Genomic DNA, 18,746 nt, shown 5'->3' on the forward strand with positions numbered 1-18,746 from the left:
CTGTAGTTCACACGCCTACTCTGTAGAAGCCCACTGTGAGGAAATATGTGAATACACAAACAGAGGAGCCATGTTTGATTGGTGAATGACTGTTCTCAGCTAGGTGCCTCTGGTAGGAAAGAGGGTGTTGAAGAGGTAGGAACAATTTCACTCTCCAGGTAAAATGACAGGAAGTGTGAAACAATTACTTGTAAAGTATGCAAGCACATATTTATTTAACTCCCAATTTTACCAGATTTTTGTTTTTATATATATATATATATATATATATATATATATATATATATATATATATATATATATATAGCACATTAAGTCTTTCAAAAATATTTATTTTTACCCTGCCAGGATCTACACAGAAATTGGGAAGCACAAACTAAGCATATTATCTTAGCCGGCAATGCATGAAATGGAACAGCTAAGCCATATATTCTAGGTGTCAATTCTGTTGCTATCTGTTTGCATATTCTTGTGTGCTTAAATAAATATTGTACATGTTCAAAAAATATAATTTTTGTTTTGCACACTTAAGCTATGACTGCCAACTTCCCTAATAGGTGTATTTGGTTTGGGGTACACCGTGTTTGTTGAGGGGTTTTAAACCACAGACTCTGCTCACATCCCTAAAAATCCATTCCTGTTATCTCACCATACCTGTATTGCATCCTCTTTTTAAAGTTTCTGAATGATGTCTGTCAAACAATTACAGGATATTTTTGTTGCCCAGGCTTGACACGTGCGGGGCTAAACATTAACTATTTCCATCCCCACAATTTCAGATAAATCCCAGCTTAAAAAATGACTACAGCTATGGCCAGTACAGTATTGCATCACCCTATAGAACTGACAAATTTTGCTTCATAAAGCTGAATGAAACTTGCAATATCATTTTGTAGTTTTTTTGATTACATGATGATTAATCGAAAAATAGAAAAAATTATCTGTCAATCCTAAAATTCTAGGTAATGTACAACTTCTGGCCATTATACATGTCTTATTAACCACTTAGTTTGCATGCCAGCTGTCATTCCCGTATTATTGGACTATCACACCAAATCACACCAATGTGTGCTCGTAAATGATTATGCATTTTGTTCCCCTTGAATAAGTGTTCCATTCAGAATGCTGTATAAGAATATCAGTATTTTTATTGATGCTTATTCAACTGCTCATATTTCATTAACTGCTTGAGATGCAGACCTCTTATTTTCAATGTTATGGAAACTCGTTCACTTTGACCTGTGTAATTTTCTGGTAATGAAGAATATTTACAACTCTGCAGTTTATGTTAATATTTTTTCAATATTCTTGTCTTAGTCAGATAACTCAATGACAATACAGCATGAGACTTCATTTCCACTGCATCTTCTGCAGCCGAGACCAAAGAACCAACAAAGTGTGTATGTAACAAAAAACATAAGAAGTGTGCCTCATGGCTTACAAGAGTTAATTACATAAACAATAATAATTTAACATCTTTTATTTTTTCTGACACATTTTTCATGCAGCAAATCATTTCCAAGTGCTTTACAAACAGATCAAGCTTTTGCACTATAGAATAGGCAAATAGCCTACATGCAAGGAAATTTACAAAACTGTTGACTGCCGCGCCGTCCCTAAAGGAAGTCGACAAATCAAATGTTTAACCCCCATATACAGTGGTAGCTTTATAATATACTGAGCATCAAAATAAACTTATCACTTATATTTGAGCATCAAAATAAACTTAACACTTATATCTGAGCATCAAAAGAAATGTATCACTTATAATTGAGCATCAAAAGAAACTTATCACTTATATTTGGATAAAATTCACTAGATGTGATCAAAAAATGACAAACTCTGTTTTAGAGCAGGTGCAGTGACTTTTTATTGTGCTGATTAACAATTGACATCACGAAAATGCTGCAAAATGATCTGTCAATCTTGGGCAGGTGTTGTGACTCGGCCTCTCAGTTTGTGGCCTGTCATTGAAAGAGTGTGTCTGGTTATACCATCTCGCCAGGTTTGAAATTGCTGGCTGTGAGTACCCAAGACGGCGAGCCACAGTACGCTGCCCTACTCCAGCCTCCAGCATGCCGATTGCATGCAGGCGCTGCACGAAATCATTCCATATCCAGTGTCCAATCAACTGTCTCACCAATTAGGTGATTAAGTGCATATGCTTCAGTCATAGTCACTCAAGCGTGTCATGGTCAAGGATGAATGATCGAGTGATTAAAAAGAAACTAAAAACATTTCGTCAATGTCCATCATTTATATACTTTATTTCTTTTTGAAAATAAATGTGTTATAATAGTGATAAGTTTCTTTTGAAATAAAACAATAGATCATATCTGTTGTGTCATTTTATTTGTAGATCTGTTTTGTGCAGTTTTGAAAGCAAAATCTTTATTTTAGATGATATTTTATTACAAAATGATATGTGCTCGCATGCTAGGTAACATCCATTTCTAAATGCAAGTATGTGTTTGCTACATGTGTTTCTTTCAAACCAGCACATGTGAGAACTATGTAGCACAGGGAAAGGTATGTTGTTGCTAAAAACTCATTAATCTTTTTATTTGTATGAATACATGAAACCAATTCACATTTTTTTAAAACACTGGGGGTCTCTACAATTGATCCAAAGTTTGGCGCCTATAAAGTAAGTTGCCGTTTAAGGAATAAATCAGGACCAAAAGTGCCATTTTGCATCATTTTAAAGACATAAAACAAAGAAACTCACACACACTAAGAGATGTTGTATTTCATAATGCCCCTTTCTTTTCATGATTTAAACGAGGGTGGTATTTAGATCTACCGCACTTTAGATAGCAGATTTAAATAAATAGTCTGCTTTTATATACCACAATATTACATAGCTATTTCTAAAATGACTCAATATAAAGTAGCAGTGACCCGTGCTAAAAGAAGAGTCACTACAGGGCACCATTTCTGAATGAGGTCCAAAGTTTTAGCTCTCCACCCCAATATATAAAAAGAAGACAGCACAGAAAGCACGTGTCTTCATCTTCCTGAGAATTACAGTAATGCAGTCATTTGGTTATGAGCCAAACCTGAAACCAGAGGAAAAACATACAGTACATCTCATTTATTCCCAGAATTTCCATTGAAGATGTCATGGAATATAATTAAATGGCAGACTTGGTGGGCACTTTCCCTTGCAGAGCATGTTGGCTATGTGCATGTCTAGCCTGCTCTGGGTCTCTAAATCTGCAGTGGCTTTCCCTGTTAATCAAAAATCCTGCCCTCACTATTGAACTTTGTGTGATCCAGACATACACTCTACATGGACATACTAATTAAATTTAGATACAAACATTCAGTTTACTCAATTTGTGCATTTCACACTACCTAAATTCACAACTGTCATGTTCTGAAAGGGTAATAGCGAACACAGTGAATTGCAATGCACACATTATTTTCACTTTTGACCTATTTGAGCAATCACTGTATTCCAATCATATTTGATACAAGATACTGAATAAAAAGCTCACATGCAAATAACATAACCAAATTGTACCTGGCACATATATAGTTTTACATAAACTGCCCATTCTAATTTCCTGACTGTCAACTGCATACAATATTTGATGTCAATTAGAGCTATAAACCAGCATGTGATAACTGCCTTATCAGGAACCAACACCCACCACACCACCCAGTGGCACACCCATTACTAGAATGTGGTTACATGGGAGTTAAACTGTAGAATGTGTTGATTGTGCATTCAGCATGTGATTTATTAAGTGTTGGCTCGTATTTGGGGATTTATAACAGCTTTAACAAGAGCAGAGGGGAGAGTTCAGATCTACGGTGAGGTTAACATTGCGCACCATTGTAAAAATCATTGAGTACTAGCATAACAAACATGCCAATTGTTGGTTGAGGTTTAGAGGGACTATCAAATGGTCATTGAGGTCAACATGTCTAACTGGAATATTTTCTCTGGGGATGGGGATGCTTATCAGGACTGAATGTGCTACACATCATCCAAACATCCTGCAAAATGTCCTATTTTCTGATGGTACATCTGCCAATAACAGAACAGTGCTCAAGACTTTTGTCCCACCCATTTATAGTGTATTTAAAAACCTATCCTGTGAAAAATGTGTACATCTTCTATAGACCTCAACCCAAGAGATGCGTGCAGACCTCATAAAACAGGACATTCGAAAACTGAACTTCTGCACTGGCAATCTGCTTTATTAAAATGAGTCACTTACCTCACAAGAGATCCTTAAAAGTGGATTTGCAAGCTAAGTACAAAAAAAGACAGTTGCATGCTATGTAATGTGGCACTGGTTTGAATGTCAACATCTTAACCATTCATGATTTTTTTATGTATTGGACATGTGAAATTCTTGTGCTCCCTACTGCCCCCTTGCTCTTTGCAATAAACTCATTAATAAACTGTACTTGGCTTTTAAAATACAGCGTTCAGCTACTGATATGTATACGTACAGGTATTGTTTTCACTAATGACTCCCTCCAGGCAGCTTCATACCCATTCCCTAACATACAAAATTAAAGTAGTGTTACACAATCATGATAAATAATCCACCCAGATATAATTCAATAGCGTCTGTTACATTAATTCTGTAGCCTTTTGGTACTTTCAGACCTAAAGAGAACCCAAACTGTAAGTACTGTAATGGGTATATTCCATAAAGAACACAGCATTCTGTAACGCTTCTATTTGGCTCGCACTCTGAGTCTAAAGGCTTGCGTTGGTGAGCTTCTCTGATGGTTAGGGCTCCTATCTGCGAACCCAGCTGCTGTTGGCTGACCCATAAGCATTGTACGGCAGTGGGTAGACGGTTGTCGTGTGGTTCATCCAGCTCTGCTCTCCATTTCTCAGACGCTGCTGTTGCTGCTGCTGCTCAAACTGTCTGAGCAACTTGCAAACCACCTCCTGGTCGTTGAATGGGTTGTTGCTGTACTTCATCCTGAGCCACCTGCGGAACTGAAAGACACAAAGCACAGGTTCAGGAAGCTGGGTAATGAGTTCTATACTAAGTATCTGCAAAAAAGGGACTATTCCCTTGTGGTATTTTAATGTTGTATACCATGGCAAGGAAAAAAGCATAATGGTGAAAGCAAACCAACAATAACAGCCTGTTAAAGAAAGAAGTACCGAAAGACATGGTAAAATTGCAAAGGTGTTATGTCGCCTAGAACACTGGAACCTCAAGAACATCTATACCAGGTTTCATCATAATCGCATGTCAGGTATAAGCGCCTCCAGCTATAGCCCTGCTGCGGGGGATATGCTATTTTTCATGAGTGTTGTTTAAATGAGCTGTGCTAAAATACCAATATAGTGTCTGGCAGCAAACAAAGAGCTACATTTATGAGCACATTACGGGAAACATTTACAAATGAGTTCCAAGTGTTTCAAGAATGTTATTTTATTACTTTCAAGGTAATCGCTGCATACAAAACAATGGACAGATGCGATGGGTGCCAATAATGAGTTTGCTCCTTTGTGTTATCCGCTGTTTACAGTCTATGGATCACCCACTGCCACGGGTTATATCAGCAGTGGAGTGGGCGGCTGGTGTATTGCAGCCAGCATTCTGATCCAGGGGGTTTCCAAAAGGGAGTTTTGTCACTTCAGTACTCCGAAATCACAATGAAGCAGCAGTGTATCACTGGCAACAAATTCAGACAATTATTGACCCAGCTGTTTGCTAGACCCACGGGAACTCAGACAAACACACAGAGTGATGCAAGCTGTGCAGCAGGATAGACTTATTTAAAAATCATGAGGATCTTTGTTTCTTTTTTTTTTTGAGGGGGGTGAAGAATTAAAGGTAAAGACTAGAAAGCACAACCCATACCCTCTTCTGATAACAACAACAAAATTAAAACTTATTTAGGCTTCCTACCATTTCAATGCAAGAAAAGGAGGCTATTAGACACCATCATTTCATCACTGAAATGGGAGGAAATACTGTTGGCATGTTCCACACCATTAACATCCTATGGGAAATCCCTGGCACTGTCTCAAAGCTCCAAACACTTTCATGAAATCATGTTTCTCAGAACAACATTAGGAATTGTTTTTCAGTAACTACTGGGAAGCCTGTTTAAGTTTTTCCTCCCCAATAGGATATAAACTAGACAGCTGTGTTTTAATACAAAGCACAGTATAGTGCATTAACTCACTGCACCACCTAGCACCATCATAAACTATATGATTTTGATGCACTAAAAACGACTCCTGGCTCCTGCTCTGGTTTCAATGGTAACAGCCCACACACATACCTCAACAACCCCCCACAATAAACCTAGAGACTCCAAACTTCAAAACAAACCATGGTATAGACATAACATTATTAGTAGTAAGAAACTAGACAAAGCTTTCAATATAAATATGTATCTGTCAACCAAATCTTCTTGTCAGAATGTTATATGCTGTAGTGTACATCTCTACAATAAATCTGCAGCCTCTATTTTCTGGGCAAACATTAAAAATGTCCATTTTCAAAGTACATGAAATATCCATGCAAGGTTTTATCAAATGCAGATGAATTGTTCAGAAGATAACATTTTATTAGGCCCATTATTCAGAAAAAAATGAAAGTACTCTGGGCGTTACTCCAGGACATATTCTATGGAAACCACAGATCACAACATTGGCTCCAATGACAGCAGTGTAAAGAGACACATAATATTCCACAAGGCTGGTAGCTCTAAATGCCATTGTGATACAAACTCCCATCCCTTAATTGCGGGGATGGTCTGTTCCTGCCTGAAGTGATGCAATGCTGATTTATTACAGGGACAAAATTGGGATTTTTATTTCCAAACCCTCTAAGACTAATTCTATATTAAAATGCAGTCACACTATGTTTTGTGAAATTCCAAACTCATTCCATGATGTTGGTGTTGAGCAAACTTGGGGCCTATGTGCCACAGTGGACACAATCACTAGCCCTTCATACTTTTCATTTGCAATAATTTCAAGAATTGGTGATTGACCACAGGGTATAGAGTATACAGATGTGTCTGCTAGCACGTCAGACTCCTTTGCCCTTAATCTTCAAGTTACTCCTGGCAGTGCCTGCCATTTCATGTTCCATCTCTGATGCTTCACTGTGTACCACAATATACTGGGTGAATCATATTTCGGGCAACATTGTTGTTTTACATTGTTTTCAATTCTACTCAAATGTTTATATTATTGAACAACCCACTGGTGGCCAAGCATACAGTATCATCCTCCACGCCACGTACCCTCCAGTTTTCACAATGGTCTGACAATGTTGTGCAAATTATGAACCCCCCTGTGTATCTGTCAATAGCAGTGGCTGCTGAAACACCAGGAAGTTTGCTGTGAAAGCTTATCAGGATTTCACAGATGAGGTAGGATGGGTCTGTTTGCATTGCATTACCTTTCTATGGAAATTCTGCTGAGGGCTTCAAAACATATGAAATTCAGAACCTGTAGTCAGATGTAGAGTTTTATTTTTGTATTTGTTTCTCTGGGCAGCCCTACACTGGGATTTCACAATTTGTATGTACGTGGTAGATGTTAGTACCGGTGTTGTAGGGAATTAGTAGACCGGGGAAAAAGTGGATCGCGCAAGCGCAGTAAGACAAAAGGAAGGCACAGCAGCAGTTTGATTAACGGGGAGGTTAACTACATGAATCAACATTTTCTATCTGGTCATTTTATTTGCCAGATCGTATGGTAATGTGTTCACACACCACTTTCTTTTTTATTTATTTATTTTCGGTCTGTAAAATACATGTGGGATGCAAAGTGTTCAGTTATACTGTAACTTACGTCTCTCTTTATACTAGGCCTAGTGTTAAACGCTTGTCAGCTTTTTTCTGCATTAACTATCACAGTTTAGAAAGACGAAACATTAACATCCTAGTTAAAAAAAAAAGAAATCAAACATGATAGCTAAATCAGTAAACACGTTTTTTTTTTTTTGAACAGGAACAGGAGTTTTGTCATGTAGCCTATATACCTAGGTTGAAAAATAAAAATGAGTACTGTCTGTAAAAATAAATGAAAGAACAAAGCGCATAAGTATATGGAAAACTACAAAGCGGTATGTAATACAACCACAGTATACTGCATTAACTCACTGCACCACTTAGCACTTATCAAATAATCTATATGATTTTGATGCACAAAAAGGCCCCAGGCTCCTCCTGTACCTTTTCCTTTTAGATTTTGCACCGTATGGTACACAGCAGTTTTCTTTTTTAAAATGATATGTGTGTGTATATATATAGAGAGAAAGTGACAGATAGGTAGTCTTGCTTTTGTGGGTGAGGAAAAAAAGTTACAAGAAATAGATGTCTACAATTATTTATTTCAGCAATTTTGTTTGCAAAACTCCAACAATGCTAATTGAAAAGTATTCATACCCTTTCATGCTATGATAGTATTGTCTACACGGTGCTAGAATTTTTCCTCTAATGGCACAGGAAATTTGACTTCCAACATATGGTAAAATGGATTCCATAGCATACCAAAAGATATTGGCCAATCACCTGAAACTCTCCTCTTTAAAGCACAACTGAACGTTTCAACACAACAACAATCCAAAGCACACATCAAAATCTACTTCAGAATGGTTGAAGAAGAATAAAATCAAGGTTTTGGAATGGCCTAGTCAAAGTCCCAATATAAATCCAATTGAGAATCTTTGGTATGAGTTGAAGAAGTCTGTGCACAAGAGAAGCCCTCGGAATTTGAATGAACTGGAACCATTTCGCGTTGAAGAATGGTCAAAAATCACTAAAGAATCATGCCAAAAGCTCATTAACAAATATCCTAATTGTTTAAAAGAGGTTATTATTGCTAAAGGTGCCTCAAATACCTATTAACTTCATTTTAATTGTCAGGGTATGAATACTTCCGAATTAGCATTTTTGAAAAAAAATTGCTGAAATAAATAATTTTAGACATCTATTTCTTGTAACTTTTTTCCTCATACACAAAAGCAAAACTTTTGCTACAAAAGATCTTTCCTAAAATTATTTGCTTGAGAAATTTGTAGAAATTATACATTTTTACAAATTTCTACAAACACACACACACACATATTGGTGTATACAATACTTTCACAAACAGGATTAGGAATCCTATTAGAAGTGAATGGCAGGGAGATTCCACTGATCATTTTAGAAATACAAGTCATTCTCTGTTAAGACAATCAGCAGCCTACACTTGACCATCTCAGATTTACACAAAAATGTTCTTTATCCTATTAATACCCTAACTGCAGAATAGTTTTGCTTTACTTCCTCAAAACCACATCCTTAAAATGTTACAGAACCCTGTGCAGTGTTTACAAGAAACTCAGTACATTTTTAGACATTATCCTGATTGTTTTGATATTTGTATTCACACATCACATATCAATTGTAACATGAAGAATACCTTCCTCAACTTTTATAGGAGCGTTCTCCAGGAGAAAGAGAATGTCTCTGGAAAGCATTGTCTATCCAGATCATGCTCCCTCCCTGCAGCAATGCTTGCTTTCTGTTCCCCCAATCCGCCAGTCATTTCAATCGGAGCACCAGCATTGTTGCAGGATACATTGTGATGCTCATTTATGGCCCATGATGTGTAAATTAAAAACATTGACTGCGGTACATACACAGGATACAGTAAAAATAATGTGTTTCTAACACTGCAGGTGCAGGTTCTGTAACCCTTAAATGTTGAAATGTTCTAAGGGCCCCATATTTAGGCTAGAAACTTGAAACCTTTGTCAGTAAATACAACGTTGACTCTGGAAACCACTATTATGAGCCTATTCTGTAGTATGCATTCTGTTATTTTATATTATTATTATTATTATTATTATTATTATTATTTTAATTTTTTTTTACACAGTTTGAAACATATTTTGTTTTGTGCAAGATAGAGGCATGCATTTCTTATAAGGATTATTTACTACTGGGAGATCACAAACACAGAGTAAACCATTGTGCTACGATCCCTTCAATCTGCTACATTTTAAAACCTACAACAACTTTTGGGTCACGAAACATGATAAGATACCGGCAATACAGTTCTTAATAGTAAATGGTCAATTTTGTATATTCAAAATTATAAACATGAGATCCAGGGTATGTTGCATTTTTTACAGTGATTTGTTCATACAATATATATTAGCCTTTCGGCGAGATTCGGGAGGGGGCGTGCCGGGACCCTTAATTGCTGCCTATCATTACCAATCTCCTATTTAAACCCTAATTACACACACACACTGTCTAGTGTTTTTTTGTTTTTAGCAAACGCTCAGACCCCGTCATTCATGCTTCAGCTTAACATTTTTGCTAATATCTAAACTCTCGCTCCTTTCGCTGCAGGTCACTTCTTTACACAGCGCCACCAAGATTCAGGTGATGCTTATCATTCAGTTTCTGTATTTTGCTGCAGGAGCTCCAACGTTAGTCTTTCCTGCTCTGTCCAGTATCCAGCCCAGCAACAGCGCCGTTCAAAGCGTAGCTCCATTAACTTTATCCGCGTCTCCATTAAACAGACTGGACTTCCGTTAAAACTTTTAAAGCTCTGTTGACAAGACATTGACATCCCCGTTGTCAGCGATTGCCCGCCTTCGCTCTATTCATATCTACCACAAAGCTTTGTCCAGTGTTCTGCACTGCAGTACGGCTGTATCAGAAAGGAACGGGTTGTTAAAAACAGACTGCCCGCCAAATTCGTCTTCACTCCTCGTCTGCAACCAGGCGCCCATACCCCGCTCAGCACCGCTCCCACAGAGCCAGCACAATTTACCGTTCCATCAGAAGATTCTGTCATGGACCTCCATCAGGTATGTCCAACGTTTTAAACCTATCCAGCCCATTGCAAACTATTTCGACAAGCAGCAGCTCGTGATTGCGACGGATCATGCTCCAACGACACTGCCGTACTGCAACTCTCTTCCACCGGCGCCTCACACACCATAGTTACCACGGCAACGCCTCATTGAGTGACTACTGGGAGTGGTAAGTTGTCATGGCGACCAGGAAGCTTCATCAGGCACTGCGGACCTGAGCCTCAGTACTGCAATCTTCTGGCTTCTTGTTGCTGCGCTTTCACAACCAGCGAGAGCAAGTCCAACTCACCGAATTGGGACATCTAAATACTGCTGGCTCGTCTTGTAGACCTACGTTAACTCCTTTTATATACATGACTAACTGTTCCAAAATGCATCTAATGTATTTATTATTCAAATCTAAAAAGAATACGCAAATGTTTTATACGTAAACAAGGATTTTAATCACAATACCAAAATATATTCTACCCTGCTTCACTGAAGCCAATGGTTTTAATTCCAATTGCAACCTCTAGACGGAAGTATAACACCACAAGTTATACATATTCGAAGCTGGCGGCTCTCTACAGCAGGCCACTGCACACTCTGACCGCACTCCATCGCTTACTTCCTCAGATCACTGCACCGTTCTGCAGATCCTGTCCTCTACTGCTAATTGCTTCCCACTACAGCAGATCTTGTCTCCCTTTTCAGATCGGTTCATCATTGTAGATAGGAGCAGCAGCCTGCGCTATCATCAATGTCCACCTAATCCAGAGTATTCGCCATCTCCTACCGACATTGCCATGGCCCTTCAGAAAATCGTTAGGATGCCTGGAGTAGGGGCCACCTGACCGCCGGGGCTACCAGAGGTTTTTCCCCTTTTAGAAGGGGTTGTTTTCCTCTCCACTGAGCGGCAGGTGAACACATAAATCATTACACACTAACCCTTCTAACCTTCTAATCATTACTCACTTCCCGACCTTAGGTAAGCTGTGCTTCCTCAACCTTATTTAAGGGAGGTTCTCACCGCGTGAGTCAAAGGGGACCCCCGGCCACACTATCCTTTCGCAGCTCATGCGCTTTTCTTACCTCATCGCAGTGAGGCTCTTTCCTATATGTTACATTTCGGGACGTGGCCCGCTTTAATCTCTCAGGGCTTGAGTCCCAACTAACCCACCTATTCTTGTTCTTTACAGGTTCCCTGCGGGACGCTCCTCTGCTCCCGGCTTCGGAGGCCGCAGTCTCACCTCATCCGAGGGCAGCACCGCATCGGTCAGGGAACCCCTTTTACAGTTACTTCCTTACAGGTCTCCGCGAGACGGCTCTGTCGCAGCAGAGTTTTTCTCATGTTTTCAGATCCCCGGGGCCGCAGCCTTCAAGACCAAGCCCTCTCATATGCAGAGGACGGCTCTCTGGTGGGGGATCTCTCTTCTATCCAGACCGCAGTCTGTTCAGAAGTTCGGGCCGCAGTCCACTTCTCTAAAGTCGGGTTCCTTCACCCGTTTCTGTCGCACTAACACCTCCTTTTTGCCTTCTATGTACTACACTAGTCCCGGCAGCCGCCTCGTGAAGTATGTTACAATTATTCAAGAACACAAGAAATATGCGAGAATTGTATTTTAAGAGCCCTCTGGTGGTTTTCCCATACTATATCTGCATGATATTGTGCCTAATATACAGTTTGAGAAAAACACCAGTGGTCTAAAATTATATAAAAGTACCATACAATATTACAATGCTTCCAGTACTGTAGTAGCATTTTTCTTGTGTTCTTGAATGGTCTATTAGACAAAATAATGAAATTTTCAAAATTCAACAATGTAACTGAGACTATATTACCCTAGGCCTCAAATTCATAACTTCAGAAGTACAGATGTTAGCAAAATAACTATACTCAAGAATTTCAAATCAATACAGGGCTCTAAAAGCAGCCCAGAATTAGGGAGCCCTTACACTTGCCATTGCCATTATACCCTTGCAGAGTTAGTATATAGATAGGATGCAGTTGAAGTTGGAACACCACTTCAACACTGTAGATTTGACACAGAAAAACAAAACAAGGTCCTGCAAACAACGCTGAGAGCCAGAGGGGATACATTTAAAAAGTGATTAATCACGATTGTGGTTAAGTGTGGAGCAATAAGAAATAAAAACATCCCTGTGAAAGTTAATGTTCTATTTGAATCTCTTACACAAGACATTCCCATAAAAGACATCTACAAGATTTCATTTTAGAAATCGCTTTACAAATACAACAAAACATTTACTGGAAAGTTAGAACTACAGATGTTAACAGCTATAGCTTACCAGACACTAATTACTGATTAAGTGCCCTTTCGGTAGCATAAGTTAAGTAACAGTTGTATTGAACTTGGCTTGACAATTGTATTGTCAACTAAATGAAAAGTACTTAGCTCGGTGGTGCAGAAGCTTGTATTCTAGCTCAGGTCAGTAGATACTAGCTTGAGAGAAGACCTGGACTGAGGTGTTATGAGCTAGGGGTAGAACAACTTGTAAATTGAGTCGAATAGCTGGAGTAAAAAAAAGTTGACTTGGTAGACTAGTCACCACTTTAGCAAATAATGATTTATTTATTTATTTATTTATTTATTTATTTATTTATTTATTTAAATGTCTGGTGCTCTATTTGTGAATGTCCTGTTTTATAACACTTCATTGTTTGTGCACTATATTTTAAAACTGCTTGGATTTTGTATGATTAGTCAACTATTTGGTGCAACTCCTATTATGCACACATTTGAAAGATTTCCATGTTACCTGTCATGCTCTTCCATATACTGTTTACAGTGGACCTAAGTACAGTTTTGAAAGAAAACACAAACATTTAAAAAATGATATACTTATTAAAAAAAAGTTATCAGTTTGCAGGCTTTACTTTGCAGTAGTCTGTTTCACTGTATTTCACCTAAGCAGTGTCTTTGTGGTCGCTAGTAGCAATGTACTGTCTATGCCACATTTGTAGTGCACAAGGAAACTGTAATTGTCTACAAGCAACAGTAAAGAAAAAGAAAAGCTAAAAGTTGTAAGTTATTGTATTTTCCAGTTCTCACTCCCACGCAGCAGGCAGTTTCAGCATTCAGCCCACACATCACACCCACACACACACACAGCACTTGGCAAACACCCAATATAACTTAGTCAAGTTCACCTCCAGTTTATGGCACTGAAACCCACCTTTAAAACTGCAGAATTGATTGCACCCAATGTATCGTAATCAAGCGTAGTTCACAAGCCAAGAAAGCTGTGTCTGATCTTTCTAAAATAAAATGATTATTCCTATAGTAACAGATTATATGAGAGACAGCTAACATGGATATAAAAATAAAAAAGTGGACCCTGACTGAACTGAGCAGAAATTAAGTTTAATGTAAGTAAAGTGTTATGGGTTGGTCACAAAATATACAAATTAAAATACCGGTACCTAATGGGTGGCATCTAACTTGAACAGTAAGACCGGACTTCCAGTTTTGATCCCTGCATAACAACATTGCTGCTTGGGAGACAGTCCAGTGAAGACTTTAACCTAGTTTTACATCTAGTGACTGAAGCAAGTCAAATGACTTACAAATTGTCACACAGTGAAGATTTACTGTACGACCTTTACTACCCAGTTCAGAAGTTCAGTGGTTTATTTGTGATTTTGAATATTTGTTTTGGCTTCAATAGTGAAGGGAGAAATAACCAAGCATTTAAAATACATTTTCATAACTTTCGAGCACAAAAGCTTTCTCAGAAGTCATTTCATGTTGTTTATTTTTGTGTCAACCAACAATAAAATTGTGCAAAGCTCTGAACTCAACTATAGTGTCAATATACAATCACGTTTTTGTGAGTCTATACCTGTTGCACAAGAAGTTAATTTATTGTGTGGTGGTAGGATAAAGTGGCTTCACCCAAGTGATATTAGTCAATATTTGCCCGTAAAGGGAAATACTTTACTTGCCATTCAAAATCGGACAATATCTTTCAGAATGTCCAAAAGATCATCAGTCCTTCCTGACAGATGATGTTGCAAGCTTCTGTCAGTAATGATAGCCACATGACAAACCAGAGTTCTGTATTGCAATTAGAGTGTGTCGCATGCCCGCTTTATAAACAGCAAAACAAGGTTTTCCCAATTACTGTAAAACTACACAGTCACTGCAGGCAGAAAGACTTCCCTCTGGACTCTTATGATAAAGGAACATAGTATAGCATGGGCCAAGATAATATAAAGCTACAGCCACTGCAGTACACTGTAGCAACATCAAAAAGTTACCTTATGTGTAGCCAATCTTAAAAATAAGTCTGTTTAACACAGGAAGCCAATTTTCACACCTGCAAAACCGGACGGCTGTGCTACTTGAGAAGGGTGAAACAGCTTGTCATAAAAAACATTTGGTGCACAAACTTCAGACCAGGTTTATAATTGACTTAATTACAGTTGCTGCTCATGATCATGTTAATGATCTATTGGAGCCCCAGTTCCAGACCAGCACTCCACAAACAGTGGAAGCGAGATGGGACAGTTGGTCACTCTGCTATGCTGCTGTGGAAAAGCATCTGACATGTATAAATGTTATTGCACCATTTGCCAAGAAGAGTCCAATAGTCAACATTAAAGCCAGTGTACACGCATAAATCAAATCACAAATAGATTATTGGAATGACAGTTATTATAGCAACAGCTGTTGCCATGTTAAATGTTTTTAAACGGGCTCAACTATCACAAATTCATCCATAAGATGAATGATAACACATATAGTCAAATGTATTATGTTTAGTTTACAAGAACCCTAAGCATACAGTGTTGTGGCCCTAAAGACATTAACCAGTTCAACTCCAGATGTAAAAATTAAACCCCTTCCCAGGTACCAGATTTTGAAAATAAAAATAATAATGTTTTCAAACTTGTAATTGCTATAACATGTTAACATATGATGAATAAAACACAAATAAATGACCTAAACTGTGTTTTTCATTAACCCTTTATGCTCCTGTGTACTACATACCCATGTTCAATATAGAGATAAAAACAAGTTTTTTTTATTTTATTTTTTGTTTTTTGTTTGAACAATGAAAACAAAAATGCTGCTAATAACGCTAATAACAATAATTAGTAAACAGTAATTATCAAATAATTATCAAATAACATCAAAACGTGTGCCATTATCGACTTGCTCTGTGCCATTTATTGAAATGTTCAATACAACAGAACCCGGTGTTGCAACCACTGCACATTTTTCTTGTGCCCTTTCGTTTGTTTTCATTTTCATAGCAGACCCTGCACTTTTTTTGCGGTCTCTGCTTCCCTTGTGTTGGAGGGATAGTCACAAATGCGTGTACAGGGCAACTTTGCGCAGGCATTGTGATGGCTCTGGCTGCCGCAGATGCTTCATTGCCTTGTACCTGGTACTGTGTTTTGATAGTATTTCGTCACAGCAGTGCCATTTCAAACCAAACACCTTCCAGTTTGCAGCTGGCTTACCTGTAAAGTAGCTGCATGCTCTTTTGTTTGTACAGTCACAAAGGTAAGTGATTAGCTTTTCGGGAACAAAAGCCAGAAAGCACTCCAATGGAGAATGCAAACTCTCAAGTTCCACGGCAGGGTGCACATCTGTGTAAACAGGTGCAAAATCAAATGATGGAGGACTGGCATCATGGTAGGGATCAGTAATAAACACCCATTCCCCTGCTGTCCTTGGCTCCACATCCTCTTCATCATCATCGCTGAGTGATAAGTCAGCATCACTGTCGCTGGTATCGAAATCCTCTGATCCAACTTTGAAATCTTCATCACTCCTGTTGTCGCTCTCTACATACGTTGTCATGTTTAGCTTTTGCTAAAAACTATATAAATTACAACTAAACAAGTAAAACTAATAATAATAAAAATAATAATAATATAAAACACTATATATATACTTGTAAAAGTTGAATGGCTTCCCACAATATATCTCAGTCTTCTAAACGCCCACAGGTAGATTGGAATCTCTACACGACACGCAATTGGATACAAATGTCACCTGACCCTCCCCTGACTTTCATTGCACATTCCACAGTACTACCACCTGAAACGCTAGACTGAGAAACTGCTCATAGAATAGAATGGGAAACTTGACGTACGCACGTACGGCATGGTACTGTAAGTGTGTTTTCTTTTGATGTACATGCGTACGTCATGGTGTTGAAGTGGTTAAACACAATTTTAGGTAAAAAATCTCAGACTGGTACTAACCAATGATATCAGAGAAAAACAAAGGAAAAGCACAGATTTGTTTTTGTAAGTTTTCAAACTTATTTGTCCAGGGATTTAAAAAACAAAAAACAGTTTTGTTCTTTGTTGTTTGGAGATAACCTGAAAACCCAAATAATTCCTATCATTATAAATCCCCTTATGGACAGAAATGGTGATGACCTCAATAAAAATATAGGTAAAAAATACCAGATGAGACCTCACACATACTATTGACACAAGAACACATTTTTAAGAGAATTGTTGCAATTTTTTCAAAAATACCACAGTCCAAAATAATTTCCCCCAAAACTGTATTATCTGTACGATCACAATCCAACACAAGTAGTAGGTAGACACTTTCACTTTTAATTAATTCCTGACAGATTATTTCAATAGCTCAAGTCCCATCTTAATTGTTGTAAAGGGGTTTGTTTTTGGCCTGATAACAAGCATTACAGTTTGTGGTAAGGTTACTATTGTTTCTCCAACAGCTAAATGGAGGTGACAGCAGTGCCCATATTGTTTAATGAAAATAAAATGATCTAAAAGATGCCATTTGGGGAATATTTCAGGGACCAACAAAACTCAAGCCAAGAACACCAACCGATGCCACATTCAGAAATATATTACATTTCGTTCATGAGTAATCATAAAAGTTTACCAAGGCAAATTTGCACAGTATTTAGCAGTTTCCCATGGTTCAAAGCACATAAGAACATAAAGTTTATGAATGAGAGGAGGCCATTTGGCCCATCTAAGCATGTCTGGTTCCTAGTAGACAGGTCTTACATGATCCAAGCCCATTTCATACACTCACCACTCTATGCATTTAGCATAGTTTGTCATAGATAACCATGATTTGCCATGCTTTCTAATACCTTACTTCTCTGGGTTTTACAATGCTTAACTATGCTTTCACTATGCTTTATTACACCTTGTTATGCTTTCACCATGGGGAACTTTTATAAGGGATCCCCTCCCTATAATTCAGTTACCTCTGAAACCAGCGTCATCTGAAATTCTTGCAGCTGCTGCTGAAAGCCGAAGTTGGGCCCCACAAAAGAGCGGACAGCCTTCACTGCAGAGAGGCACTCTTCCCAGCTGAAGTTTGTCACTGTCATGAGGTAAGCCACAACCACTGTGGTACTGCGGGAAACTCCAGCCAGGCTGTCAATCACGAGGGAGCAAATAAAAATGAAAGCATTTAACAAGAGCATTTATAAAGGCATTTATCAGCAGCTAATCCCTTAATTAGTGCAGTAAACAACTGCATTATTACATCATTTCGGACACTTCGGTGTGTTCTTTTTCCCCCGTTACATTGATGAGCATCTGAGATGCAAAAGAGATTCTTTACTCATGCTACATGGCCTTGGTAAAAGTGAAATAAACCTCAAAAGAATGTACCTTATTGAATATGCAAGAATGAAAAATGACATTATAGTTTTAATAATAATAATAATAATAATAATAATAATAATAATAATGTAAAAATAGATTTGTTGAATTACTCACATAAATCACATATATATATATATATATATATATATATATATATATATATATATATAATTGGGAGAAGATTTATTTAAATGTATCTAAATATATATTTTTTGTACAGTATGTAGTCATTTTAGAATTGTTGAGGTGTGGATGGGTGTGTGAAGAGATTGTCTTTTGGAGTGATGTTGTTTTTGGGGATGTGA

At 38.0% G+C, this 18,746-nt stretch overlaps 1 protein-coding gene across 3 annotated transcripts in view; it reads right to left on the bottom strand.

Moving 5' to 3' along the window:
• Nucleotides 1–1,464: 1,464 nt before the first annotated feature.
• Nucleotides 1,465–18,746, bottom strand: part of LOC117424143 (dual specificity protein phosphatase 22-A) — a 34,445-nt gene continuing 17,163 nt past the window's right edge. For all 3 annotated transcript variants that reach the window (XM_058992646.1, XM_058992647.1, XM_034040253.3), the window contains 2 exons: nucleotides 18,036–18,207; nucleotides 1,465–4,969 (listed from right to left, as the gene is read on the bottom strand). In XM_058992646.1, coding sequence (XP_058848629.1) covers nucleotides 4,763–4,969; nucleotides 18,036–18,207 — 379 coding nt within the window. In that variant the 3' untranslated portion in view covers nucleotides 1,465–4,762. The remainder of the gene's footprint in view (nucleotides 4,970–18,035; nucleotides 18,208–18,746) is intronic.

The sequence above is a fragment of the Acipenser ruthenus genome, chromosome 19 (genome assembly GCF_902713425.1).
Source record: "Acipenser ruthenus chromosome 19, fAciRut3.2 maternal haplotype, whole genome shotgun sequence".
In the NCBI taxonomy this organism is placed as follows: domain Eukaryota; kingdom Metazoa; phylum Chordata; class Actinopteri; order Acipenseriformes; family Acipenseridae; genus Acipenser; species Acipenser ruthenus.